At 58.5% G+C, this 11,260-nt stretch overlaps 1 protein-coding gene across 2 annotated transcripts in view; it reads left to right on the top strand.

Annotated features, from left to right (window-relative positions):
• The window catches only part of SYMPK (symplekin scaffold protein), a 37,496-nt gene extending 26,306 nt beyond the window's left edge, over window positions 1-11,190 (top strand). For both annotated transcript variants that reach the window (XM_004767551.3, XM_013064006.2), the window contains 11 exons: window positions 288-435; window positions 1,485-1,645; window positions 3,065-3,173; window positions 3,429-3,529; window positions 4,121-4,211; window positions 5,002-5,103; window positions 8,710-8,897; window positions 9,732-9,908; window positions 10,080-10,175; window positions 10,415-10,753; window positions 10,943-11,190. In XM_004767551.3, coding sequence (XP_004767608.1) covers window positions 288-435; window positions 1,485-1,645; window positions 3,065-3,173; window positions 3,429-3,529; window positions 4,121-4,211; window positions 5,002-5,103; window positions 8,710-8,897; window positions 9,732-9,908; window positions 10,080-10,175; window positions 10,415-10,753; window positions 10,943-11,077 — 1,647 coding nt within the window. In that variant the 3' untranslated portion in view covers window positions 11,078-11,190. The remainder of the gene's footprint in view (window positions 1-287; window positions 436-1,484; window positions 1,646-3,064; window positions 3,174-3,428; window positions 3,530-4,120; window positions 4,212-5,001; window positions 5,104-8,709; window positions 8,898-9,731; window positions 9,909-10,079; window positions 10,176-10,414; window positions 10,754-10,942) is intronic.
• Window positions 11,191-11,260: the final 70 nt, after the last annotated feature.

Below are 11,260 nucleotides of genomic sequence, written 5' to 3' on the forward strand. Positions count from 1 at the left end.
CAAGTCTCAAAGCCAAGGAGAATGCTGTCACTTTGGAGAAACTAAAGAAAACTCTTTCTGGTTGGAACGTAGTAAGTAAGGCAGGAGACGGTAAGGGATAGGCATGAGCAGGTCGATGAAGAGGTGGTGCAGCCTCTGACTTGGACCAGGAAACCTCTCCCCCGAGTGCACACGTGACTCAGGTAGACCAGGCCTGTCTCAGTCTTGGGCTTGTTTTCCCATTGGTCCTGCCAAGCTCCGAACAGTGGTTTCCCCGTTCCACCATCTTGCCCACCCTCTCTTTTCAGGTGCGCTCCCAGGCCCTGCTGTTCATCAAGCGCATGTATGAGAAGGAACAGCTGCGAGAGTATGTGGAGAAATTTGCCCTCAACTACCTGCAGCTCCTGGTCCACCCCAACCCGCCGTCCGTGTTATTCGGAGCCGACAAGGATACAGGTCTGGCGCAGCTTCCTCAGATGAATATTGAGCATCCTCTGGATCCCAGGCTCCCGGCCAGGCCCTGGGAATGGAGCTGATTTGAAGCTGGGCTCTGCTCAGCCTCTTAGGGAAGACAGCCAGGCAGTAATGACCAGTGCGAGCAGGCCTGGGGGCTGCAAGAGTCCAGAGGGGAGTCTCACCCCAGCCCCAGGGTGAGGGAGAGCATCCTGGAGCAGGGGGCAGAGGGCTGAGAGCCAGAGGACAAGGAGAGCTAGCCAGTGACGGGGCGCCAGGAAGGGCCAGGCGTAGACCCATTCCTTTGACAAAGCCCTGGGTCCCTCAGAATTACAGGCCCCAGAGGAGCAGACCATTAAACTGAAAGGTTCTGGGGCCTCTGGTTGGCTCAGTGGGACATGCAGTTCTTGATCTGGGGGTCATGAGTTTAAGCCCCATGTTGGGCATGGAGCTTACAAAAACTTGGAAGATGCAGGCTATGACAGAAAGCACGGGATCTTCAGGAGCCCTGGCACAGCCTAGCTGCCCGGAAGACCTCCCAGGAGAGACTGCTTGTGTGAGACCCAGAGGATGAGGAGATACAGAGAAGGGAGTTGGGCAGCAGCGTTCAGGCAGTAGAGTGATGTGTGCAAGGGGACCTGTGTGGGCTCTGGGGGGTGGATTGTCAGGAGGAGGCTGTGGCTGGAGCATGGAGGCCCGGGGAGCAGGGAACATATAGCATCTGGCAAGTAGAGCCAAGGTGGGCGCTGGGGATTTATCCCGGGCACAGGGTAGTCATGGGAATGCAGAACCAGAGAAGGGCAAGCTTAGAACTTCCCTTTGGAAAGATCCCTCTGGCTGCCCTGTGGATTGAGGGCAGAGACGAGGTGGGACTTAAGTGCAGAGGCTTCCAAAAGGGGAGTAGTCCTGGTCCCTCACCATTGCCCTGATGCTTGGCTTCCTGCCCTAGAACAGTTCCCTTCTGTGCCTGGCCCCAAAAGAAGGGACAGACAATGAGGGTGGGAGATGCTGGGAGGAGAGTGATCCCTGATCCCCGCCCCCTGCCCTATCAGAGGTGGCGGCGCCTTGGACCGAGGAGACCGTAAAGCAGTGTCTGTACCTCTACCTGGCTCTCCTGCCTCAGAACCACAAGCTCATCCACGAACTGGCGGCCGTGTACACGGAGGCCATCGCCGACATCAAGCGGACAGTGCTGAGGGTCATCGAGCAGCCGGTGAGGCCCCTGAGCCCACCAGGCTCTGCCCACCCATGGGCAGGGTTGAGGTCCCAAGTCCAGCCCTTCCTCTGGTATCTCCACCTCAGCGAGGGCTCAGCACCGATGGTGGGCGCCCTGGGTCCTGCCGCTCTGGAGCTTGTGGGTGGTCCACCTGCCCCGTCTGCCAGTGAAAGGACAGCAGGGTCGCCCTGCAGTTATGAGGCTGGAGCAGGGCAGACCCGGGTCCACATCCTGCCTCTCTGACCTCCCTTCAGTGAAAACAGGGAGGATGATTCCGTCCCCCCAGCTTGCTGCAGGGACTCCAGAAGCTCATGCACGTAAATGTCTGTATCACTGTCACCGGCTAGGAGCTGGCCTTCCCTTGGCTGGCCGCTGGCCATCTTTAGTTGTCATTACACAAGTCTCGCCTGCTCCTCTCTCTGGAGCCACAAGGTCACCTACATGAGAAGCAGCAGGCCCCTGAAATTCAGACTATCTGCCCTTCCAATCTGCAGCTAGATCAGAAGCCACATTTTTATATCTTATGCCCCTGCTTTATTACAGAAAATCTCCAGCATAAAAGGAGTTTGTTGGGCTCAAACCAAATACCCGCCCCCCAGATTCAGCAGTGTCCTCCCCTAGTTTTCAGAGTGAGTCCACCAGACAGTGAGCTCCCAGAGGGCAAAGACTGCCAGCTCCATGGACCATTATAAACATTTATGGCAGAGGAAGGCCTGAGCCCTCATACCCAGCCTGGTGCTCCCTGCATTGTTGCCCACTGAGAAGACCAGGGCCGAGTCCTGATCTGAGCAGGCCGCCATGCGGGGCGCTGGTTGCCACTTACATCTTTAGAAGCCTGAAAAGTCTTTACTGAGGAATTGGAGGGCAGGCTGGGCATCAGAGGTCAGGTTAGGTCAGAGGTGACGGGAAGGGCCCGGCTGCTCAGTAGATAGCCCGCCTGCTCAGTAGGTAACCAGCACTGGTGAAGACTTGGGAGCTACAGCAAGTCTGTACCCTGTAAGGGGGGGTAAGGGAAGGCCCCATACTGCTGCCCTGCCCCTTCCCACCTTCCCCACATTTCTCCCAGTTCCCTGAACTCTGTCACCAGTTCTGTTGTCCCCCAGGGTCACTGAGGTGTAACTGGCACACAACCTGTGTTCCCATGAGATGTCAAACCCAGTGTCTGCGGGGAGGTCGGGGTATTGCAGGAGGATGATCACGGAACATTAGCTAACATCCGTCACCTCACATTGTTTGTTTCTCTGGTAACAAGAACTTTTAAGATCTCTTTGTCCAGTTTGTGCCCCCAGAGTCCCATCATCCCCACCAGCCACACTGCCTCTGGTGCCTGGGCCTCCCTGAGTTCTCTTGGGCCCCCTCGCCCTGTACATGTTGCCCAGCCCCTTCTCCAGCCTGCCATCCCTTCTCTCCCTCTAGATCCGAGGAATGGGCATGAATTCACCAGAGCTGCTCCTGCTGGTAGAAAACTGTCCCAAGGGGGCAGAGACACTGGTCACACGATGTCTGCACAGCCTCACGGACAAAGGTGCCCCCAGGACCCCCCACTTCTCAGCCTTTTCCTCCATATCCCAGACCTTCCTCATGGGCCCTTCCCAAGACCTGGCCCTCAGAGCTATTGGCTGTATTGCTAAATGCATTTGAGAAACCAGGGGCCAGCGATTCCTGCTCTGAAGCGGAGTTGGCCCTCCCCTCCCCTTGCCCACAGCCACTGCCATTTCTCCTTCCTCTCGGGGCTCCCCCTCACCCCACCTGTGCCCCCTGCTTACTCTTCTGCCTACAGTCCCGCCCTCCCCAGAGCTGGTGAAGCGGGTTCGGGATCTCTACCACAAGCGGTTGCCAGATGTCCGCTTCCTCATCCCTGTGCTCAACGGACTAGAGAAGGTATGGAGCTGGATGTCGGGATAACCCCCGACGAAGGCGGGCAGGGCAGGGGTGGGGAGGAGGTAGGCACCCAGGTACCCACGTCAGACACTTGCAAGCCCTGGAGGAGCTTTGGGGCAGTCTCAGCTCTGCTTTCTCCTCTGAGACCTCAGGCAAGCCACCCCCTTCTCTGCTCCTTGGTCTCTGTCAAATGAGGATCATAGTGATGCATGTGCACGCGCATGCGCGCACACACGCACGCTGGTCCAAAGGCCTAACTGTGTTCCACCCACCCAGGTCTTATTGCTAACAGGCTGTGGGGCCCTGGTGAGCCTCAGTCTTCTGTGGAAAAAGGGGATGACGATGACACCCTCTCCCTGCAGGGGCCATCAGGGGGCATGTGGCACAAGGAAGGCTCAGATGGGGAGTGACGAGGCTGGGACTGAGCCAGGCCCAGTGACTCAAGGAGAAAGCTCAACCCCAAGGGACCAGAGGGAGCAAGAGGAGGGAAGTGTCTGAGGTCAAGGCCGGAGCTTCTCCTTGCCTCACCCTAGGGCGAGCACCTGGGATGGGGGTGCCCTCTGACCCGCTTCCCCTTCACTCCCCCTGCAGAAAGAAGTGATCCAGGCCCTGCCAAAGCTCATCAAACTCAACCCCATTGTGGTGAAAGAGGTCTTCAACCGCCTGCTGGGCACCCAGCATGGTAGGTGGTGTCTTCGATGGGGTCGAAAGAAGCAAAATAGAACTTTGAACCTAGAAAAACAGCCGAGTGACCTAGGATGGACCCCTCACTCTTACCCCGGGGGCTCATGGTGTTAGCGAGGGAATGGAGGCTGGCTGTTGCACCCATAACATGATCGATCGATTGATTGATTTTTTTAAATATTTATTTATTAGCGCACAAGTAGGCAGGGTAGCAGGCAGAGAGACGGGGAGAAGCAGGCTCTCTGCTGAGCAGTGAGCCCGATGCGGGGCTCAATCCAAGACTCTAGGATCATGACCTGAGTCAAAGACGCTTAACGACTGAGCCACCCAGGCGCCCCCATAACATTGATTTAAAACCCCCACACAGGAGTGTCTGGGACCCCCCAAACCACACCAGCAGAGTGCCGTCTCCCCTAGCTGCCTGTGGGCAGCGTCACCTCTAAGCGCGGTCATCGAGTGCATGGCCTGGCCCATCTGTGCTCTGCAGGGGTCCTGCCCTCCTGGGGACACAGCCCAGGGAGGAGGGAGAGGAGCTGCTGGAGTGCGTCAGCTATTGCCCTAGAAGGGTAGGAACCCCATGCAGGGAAGGAGGAGAGCAAGGTGAAGGCTTCCCAGAAGGAGTGGCATACATTCCCTTCTTTTTCGTCCCCTGCCCCAGCCTTCTGTCCTCCCAGTCCCATCAACGCAGAGGGTGCCTCATACTCGTTCACACTCCCCTAGTCTAGGGACCCAGACACACCTCTTAGGTGCCACCCTGTCTCCTTCCCCTTCCCACTCCCTCCCTACAGGTGAAGGGAACTCGGCCTTGTCCCCACTGAACCCTGGAGAGCTGCTGATCGCACTGCACAACATCGACTCGGTGAAGTGTGACATGAAGTCCATTATCAAAGGTGAGGCGCTCCCCCCCGTTCCCCCCAAGTGGCCTGGCTGCTGCGGACCCAGGGAGGAACCTCAGTCACTCACATGTCCCCGCTGGAGTCTGCCGCACTGGAGATTGTGCCACCTGCAACCCCATCTCCGCTCTGGACACCTACCCTCGTTCCTTTGCCTTCCCTCCCTCCCCTCTTTCCTTCCCCCTTCTGTCCAAGGAACTGGTGCATCTGCTATGCACTGGCCCAGAGTAGTCCTCAAGAAGGGTGGGGGCCCCCTCCCTCCCCAGCCCTGGCTCGAGGAATGAAGGAAGCAGAGCCCTCGGCCGAACAGGGGGCAGAGGGACGGCCAGCAGAGCAGATGGAGCCCACCAGGGCTGTTGTCGGACCAGGAGTAGATGCTGAGTCCAGTCCGGGCTCCAGTTGAGACAGGAGAAGGTGCCTCCAGGGCATGGGTTGGGGACACACTGGCTGGCTCTCCTCAACCAGCAGTTTCCTAATAGCTGCTGGCACCACTTCCCGAGCACTTACACTGAGCCAGGCTCCCCCGAGTGCCTTTCAGGCCGGCCTGCCGACACATGCCAGCTGTTACCTGGTGAGTATGCGGACTTTCGTCTTCTAGACGAGAAAGTGAATGTTCCAGAGATTGAGGAACTTGCTCAGGGCCGTGCACAAGCTAAGCGGTTTAGTGGAGCCACACAGAATCTGAAGCCCGCTAGACCCGAGTTGGAACCCAGCTCTGCCAGTTCTGCCCGCCTGTGGCACCCTGGGTCCCAGTGCTGCCACCTCCCATAGGAGGACTTCTCCCTGTCAGCTCTCCTTGGCACTGCCCCCGCTCCTCCCTGAGAGGGGCTTCTGGCCCCCAACGTGGAAGCCCTTACTGTCGCCCCCCTCTACTCAGACCCCCGTCCTTCGAGTCCTTGTCTCTCCTTTAAGAGCGGGGAGAGGGTCCCCCCCAGCCAACCACCACCACTTAGCTTCTCGTCTAGCCTAAACTGGCTCCTCCCGTGACTACTTATTTCCTGGCCTTCCTTAGCAAGTTCTCTCAGAATCTTTGAGATTGAGAGAGGAGCCTATGGAAGTCTAAAACTTACGCTACAACTGAGGAGGAACTAAGGCCTCTGGTGAAAGAACAGTAACGTGAAAAGGGTCTCGAAGCTAAGCATCCAGAAGTGGCCTTTTTATTTTATTTTATTTTATTTTTTTACACTTATTTGTTTATTTAAGTAATCTCTACATCCAAGGTGGGACTCGAACTCATGACCCCAAGATCAAGATCACATGCTCCTCCGACTGAGCCAGCCAGGCGCCCCCAGAAGTGGCTCTTTTACAGGCTGTAGCCCCTTTGATGTCAGGGAAGTGTGGGCCCCTTCCCGAGGGGGACAGACTCACACAGTTTTGTGTACAATTTGGGGGGATTCACAGACCACACCACCCCACTAAGTCCATTCGCAGGCCCAGAATAAGCCCAAGGAAGGAAGAGCCTTGCCACAGGTCACTCAGGTGGGCAGTGGCCAGGTGCCTGGAGATGTTGTCAAGGCCTGACCTTTAGAAGCCCACCTGTTTCTTTCTGCAAGCCCAGGCCTACGCACAGCCTCCGTGCCTCTGAGCTCCTAGCAACCTTCCAGCTGCTCTCCCTACCTGCTGTTTGTCCCTAGCACCCGAGCTAGCCAGTTCCCAGAGTGCGTTTCTCCGCTCAGGCACTAGTGGTGGTCCTGGTTGCACTAGGATCCCCATTCAACTCTGAGCTCCGGATCCAAGTCCAGTCCTGTTCTGTGCACCGTTGGGTCCCCCATGCCCAATAGTACAGGCATTCTCTTCTCCTTTAAAAGCCACCCTCTTTCTCTGGTGAGGTTTTCTATAATGGGACCTGCTCTATAACGGGACCTGCGCTGCCCCCCCCGCCCCCCGCATTCTGGTGCGGCAGTTAAAGAAAACTCACTGAGCGCCTGTGCTCGGTCCTGTGCCGGACAGTGCTGGGGACCCAGCAGGGATGGAGACAGCCCTGATCCTGCCCCCCAGGGCTCACGGTCCCTCTTCAGATGATGAAAGCCCACAGTGAGCAGGGCTGGCACGGGGGAGCCTCAAGAGGACACCTGAGCTAAAACCACAGAGAGATGAGTAGGGATAAGGTAGCCGGGGAGACACTGATCCCAGAGAAAGAATATTTGCAGAGGCCAAGAGATGTGCTGGCATGGTCTGGTTCTAGAACTGCAGAGGTGAGGCTGACGAGATCTTGTGGTTGAGGGGAAGGGGCCTGGTCAGGAGAGGTCAGACCATAAGCATTAAGAACACCATGCCTAGGCCCCACCCACACGGGGTCTTCTAGGCCCCAGTAGGAGATTAGACTTGATATCTTGAGGACCCCTGGGAGGTGTGGGGTCAGGCTGAGCTTCTGAAAGGACTTTTCCTTAGCCTGCTATGAAGGGTAGAGTAGAGGGCAGGGTAGAAGGCCCAGGGGAGACTGGGGCAGAGGGGGAGGAGAGGAAAAGGGTTTGGCTATGGACCCTTTTAGGTAGAGGAGGCAGGAACCAGCCACTAACTGGAAGGGACGAGGAGGAACTTCTAGGTTTCTGGTAGGTTCACTCTGGCTTCTGCACTGTCCTTACCTTCTACTTTCTTCTGCTCCTTTGGCCTAGATACCTGCCCTACCCCACTCTCATCTCCTTCCTGCCTGTGTTCCTGTAATGCCTCCATCCTTCCCCTGTTCCTTATAGGAGCCTCCCTCATTCCTTATAGGCACCCACCCCTGTTCTCCATTAGCCTCTCAAGGATTGGGGGCCTCTCTTCTGGCTCAATAAAGACTTCCTGGTTGACAGACTCACATGGCAAGTGGTGTTTGGGGAAGAAGGGGTTCAGAGGCAGTTCCTGGGGTCTCCCCATTAGCACAATGGATTGGAACACCGCCGATCCCACTGATTTTTGGGGTACCACTACCCATTCCCTAGGGAACAGACCCCAAGTCCTGTCCTGGCCCTCTTGCCTTCATGGATGCCCTGTCGTGCCAGCCCTTCCTGGGCCTTTCCTGGCACTGGATGTTGAGCTGGGGAGCACCTCGTCGGCCCAAGCTTCCTCCTTTTGCTCCCTTACTCTCTGCACTGTGCTTCGCACATGCCCCCATGCCTGGTGTCCCTCCAGCACCAGCACAGATCCTTATGCTCTGATCAGGACTGGGAGTGGGCAGTCCCTTGACTGGCCTGCTGGTAGAGGGCATCTCTGGTCTCCTGTGGGGGGTCTTAAGGAAGTCAAAGCTGCCTTCCCTTTCTGGGACAGGTGGGAAGGGCAAGCCAGAAAGGGCCCCCAGGCATTGGCAACCTGTCTCTCCTGCCTCAGCCTTTCCATGGGTTGTCCCCAAAGAAAAAGGGCCAAGGTCTGCCCACTTTGCCCAGCCTGGGGCTTCCAGCAGCTGGCCATGTCTTCCCTCGGACCAACACCCCAGGCTACAGTATCCCCTGAGAGCCCTGCTGGGTGAGGAAGTCTCCCCTCCAGAGCTTCCGGAATGAGGGCTAGGTCTCCACTCATGGGGGCAGATTAATGGGGCTGAGGCTCTCCTTAAGGGTGGCGGGGCTCCCGCCTTTTCGGGGGAGCTGGGCAAAGAGGACAGGCCCACTCTCCGCCTCCTCGCAGCCACCAACCTGTGCTTTGCGGAACGGAACGTGTACACATCGGAGGTGCTGGCCGTGGTGATGCAGCAGCTGATGGAGCAGAGCCCCCTGCCCATGCTGCTCATGAGGACCGTCATCCAGTCTCTGACCATGTACCCCCGCCTGGGGGGCTTCGTCATGAACATCCTGTCCCGCCTCATCATGAAGCAGGTAACCTGCCCCCGGCTGCCCCAGCCCTGCAGGCAGTGGGCTGCAGCGGGACACACTGAAGACAGATTGGAGGCAGGCCCCGGGGCTTTTCCAGCCCACTGGCTGCCCACCCCACAGAGGGAGGCAGGATAAGGAGAGCGCACTCTAGACCCACCAGCCCCTTTGCCCTGCCCTAGGCCAAGGACAGTACAGCCCAACAGGGGTCGCTGAGTCGGCTCCAGGACAGCAGCGTGATGCGTGAGGGCAGCTGGGGGCCAGGAACAGCTAGTGGTAGGCTTCACAGGGTGGGCGTCCCAGGAGAGACATAGTCCCCCTTGCCGCCACCTCTGCACCCAGCCACAATACATACTGGAGCTGAAATAGAGGCCCATTTCTCAAGAGAAGCTAGAAATACCATGATGAAATTTAAAAAAAAAAATACCATTCATGAGCTCTCAGACTAGATTGAGCCCATTGGTTGCCACTCTGCAACATCCAGCTTAGAGGGGAGATGCAGGTTCGGACAGCCCTGAGTTCAAACCCTGGTTCTGCCCCATGGTCCCCGCCTGACTATGGACGAACCCCTGCACCTCCCTGGGCCTCATCTGTTTAGCAGGGCTGACGTCGCGCCTCGAAGCTGCTGCAAGAGTGAGATGAGACTGTGCTTATGTGAAGGGGTGGGGGGGGGGTGGGGACAGGATCCAGAACTGGAGGGCCAGAGGTCAGGGCTGTGGGTAGCTCAGAGGACTCTGTTGGCTGGCAAGGATTTGGGCCCCATCTTGGTAAGGTCTTCCCCTTTTCTGGGGTGACTGCCTGAGCACCTGCTCAGGACCGCTCCCTCCCCGCCCCGTTCAGGTGTGGAAGTATCCCAAGGTGTGGGAGGGCTTCATCAAGTGCTGTCAACGCACCAAGCCCCAGAGTTTCCAGGTCATCCTGCAGTTGCCACCCCAGCAGCTGGGTGCCGTCTTTGACAAGTGCCCAGAGCTCCGGGAACCCCTGCTGGCCCACGTCCGATCCTTCACCCCCCACCAGGTACCCCAGGGTGTGGGATGGGTGGCCCCATGGGTTCAGCCCTGGAAGACTGGGTGGGGGTGAGCAGAGGGGAGCCCTGCACTGTCGCAGAAGCTCAGGGGCTCTGGGAGGGTCCACTAAGGGTCTTGGGTCCAAGCACTCCATAGAGCCCCCAACCTGCTCTTCCCCTAGCAAGCACACATCCCCAACTCCATCATGACCATCCTGGAGGCCAGTGGCAAGCAGGAGCCAGAGGCCAAGGAAGTGCCTGCAGGGCCCCTGGAAGAGGTGAGGGCCCACAGCTCCCTAACCCCTAAGCCAGCAAGGCCCATCCTGTTCCCCCCCCACCCCAGCCACCTCTGGTGGAGGCTCCTGCTGAAAGGGATGGGAGGTGGAGGAACAGCTGCCCCTTGCGTACTCCCCATGCCCACCCTGCTGGCTCCTTGCCACCATCCTCTGACAGCAGCCTATGACCTGGCCCCCACTCCCTCGGCACTGAGTTTCCGTGTGCCCTTCACCACCCCCAGGACGACCTGGAGCCCTTGGCCCTGGCCCCGGCCCCTGCCCCCCGGCCCCCTCAGGACCTCATTGGCCTGCGGCTGGCCCAGGAGAAAGCCTTAAAGCGTCAGCTGGAGGAGGAACAGAAGCTGAAGCCGGGAGGAGTGGGAGCCCCCTCGTCGTCGTCGTCGTCGTCGTCGTCCTCTTCCTCCACCCGGCCAGGCCCTCCCCAGCCCGAAGAAGCCATAGATTTCCGGGAGGAGGGGCCTGAGTGTGAGACCCCGGCCATCTTCATCAGCATGGATGACGACTCGGGGTTGACCGAGGCCGCACTCCTGGACTCTAGTCTTGAGGGGCCCCTACCTAAGGTAGGGATGACAACCTCAAAGCAGCAAAGGAAGAAGACAATTAGGGCCCCCGGAGAGAGGGTGTATGCCAAGTGCCCAGGGTCGGGGGGAGGGGGGTACAGCCCGAAGGAAGCATGGAGGTAGAAGGAAGCATGGAGGTAGGACCACGCTCCGCTATCCTTGACCTGTTCCCCCTTCTCCTGTCACCAGGAGGCAGCGGGCGGGTTGACCTCAAAGGAGGAGCGCAGTCCCCAGACCCTCACCCCTGCCGGAGAAGACACCATGAAGACCCCCAGCCCTGCCGCCGAGGAATCCGGGGAACCCGAGATCAAGGGGAACAGCTGACGGGGCTTGGTGGGGAAGGGGTATGGGGCTGGGGGCTCGGGAAGGGCGGGGCGGGGCCTAGCCGCAGGGGTTTTGCCTTTAAAATTAAAAAGATCGCGGGTCTGGGGCGTGGATGCAGTCTCTCGTCTCTACCTGCGTGTCAGCTGTGGGACTGCCCAGTGTGGAGTGAACGCCCCCAGGTGC

This window comes from Mustela putorius, unplaced genomic scaffold (genome assembly GCF_011764305.1).
Source record: "Mustela putorius furo isolate JIRA1106 unplaced genomic scaffold, ASM1176430v1.1 tig00000196_pilon_pilon_pilon, whole genome shotgun sequence".
In the NCBI taxonomy this organism is placed as follows: domain Eukaryota; kingdom Metazoa; phylum Chordata; class Mammalia; order Carnivora; family Mustelidae; genus Mustela; species Mustela putorius.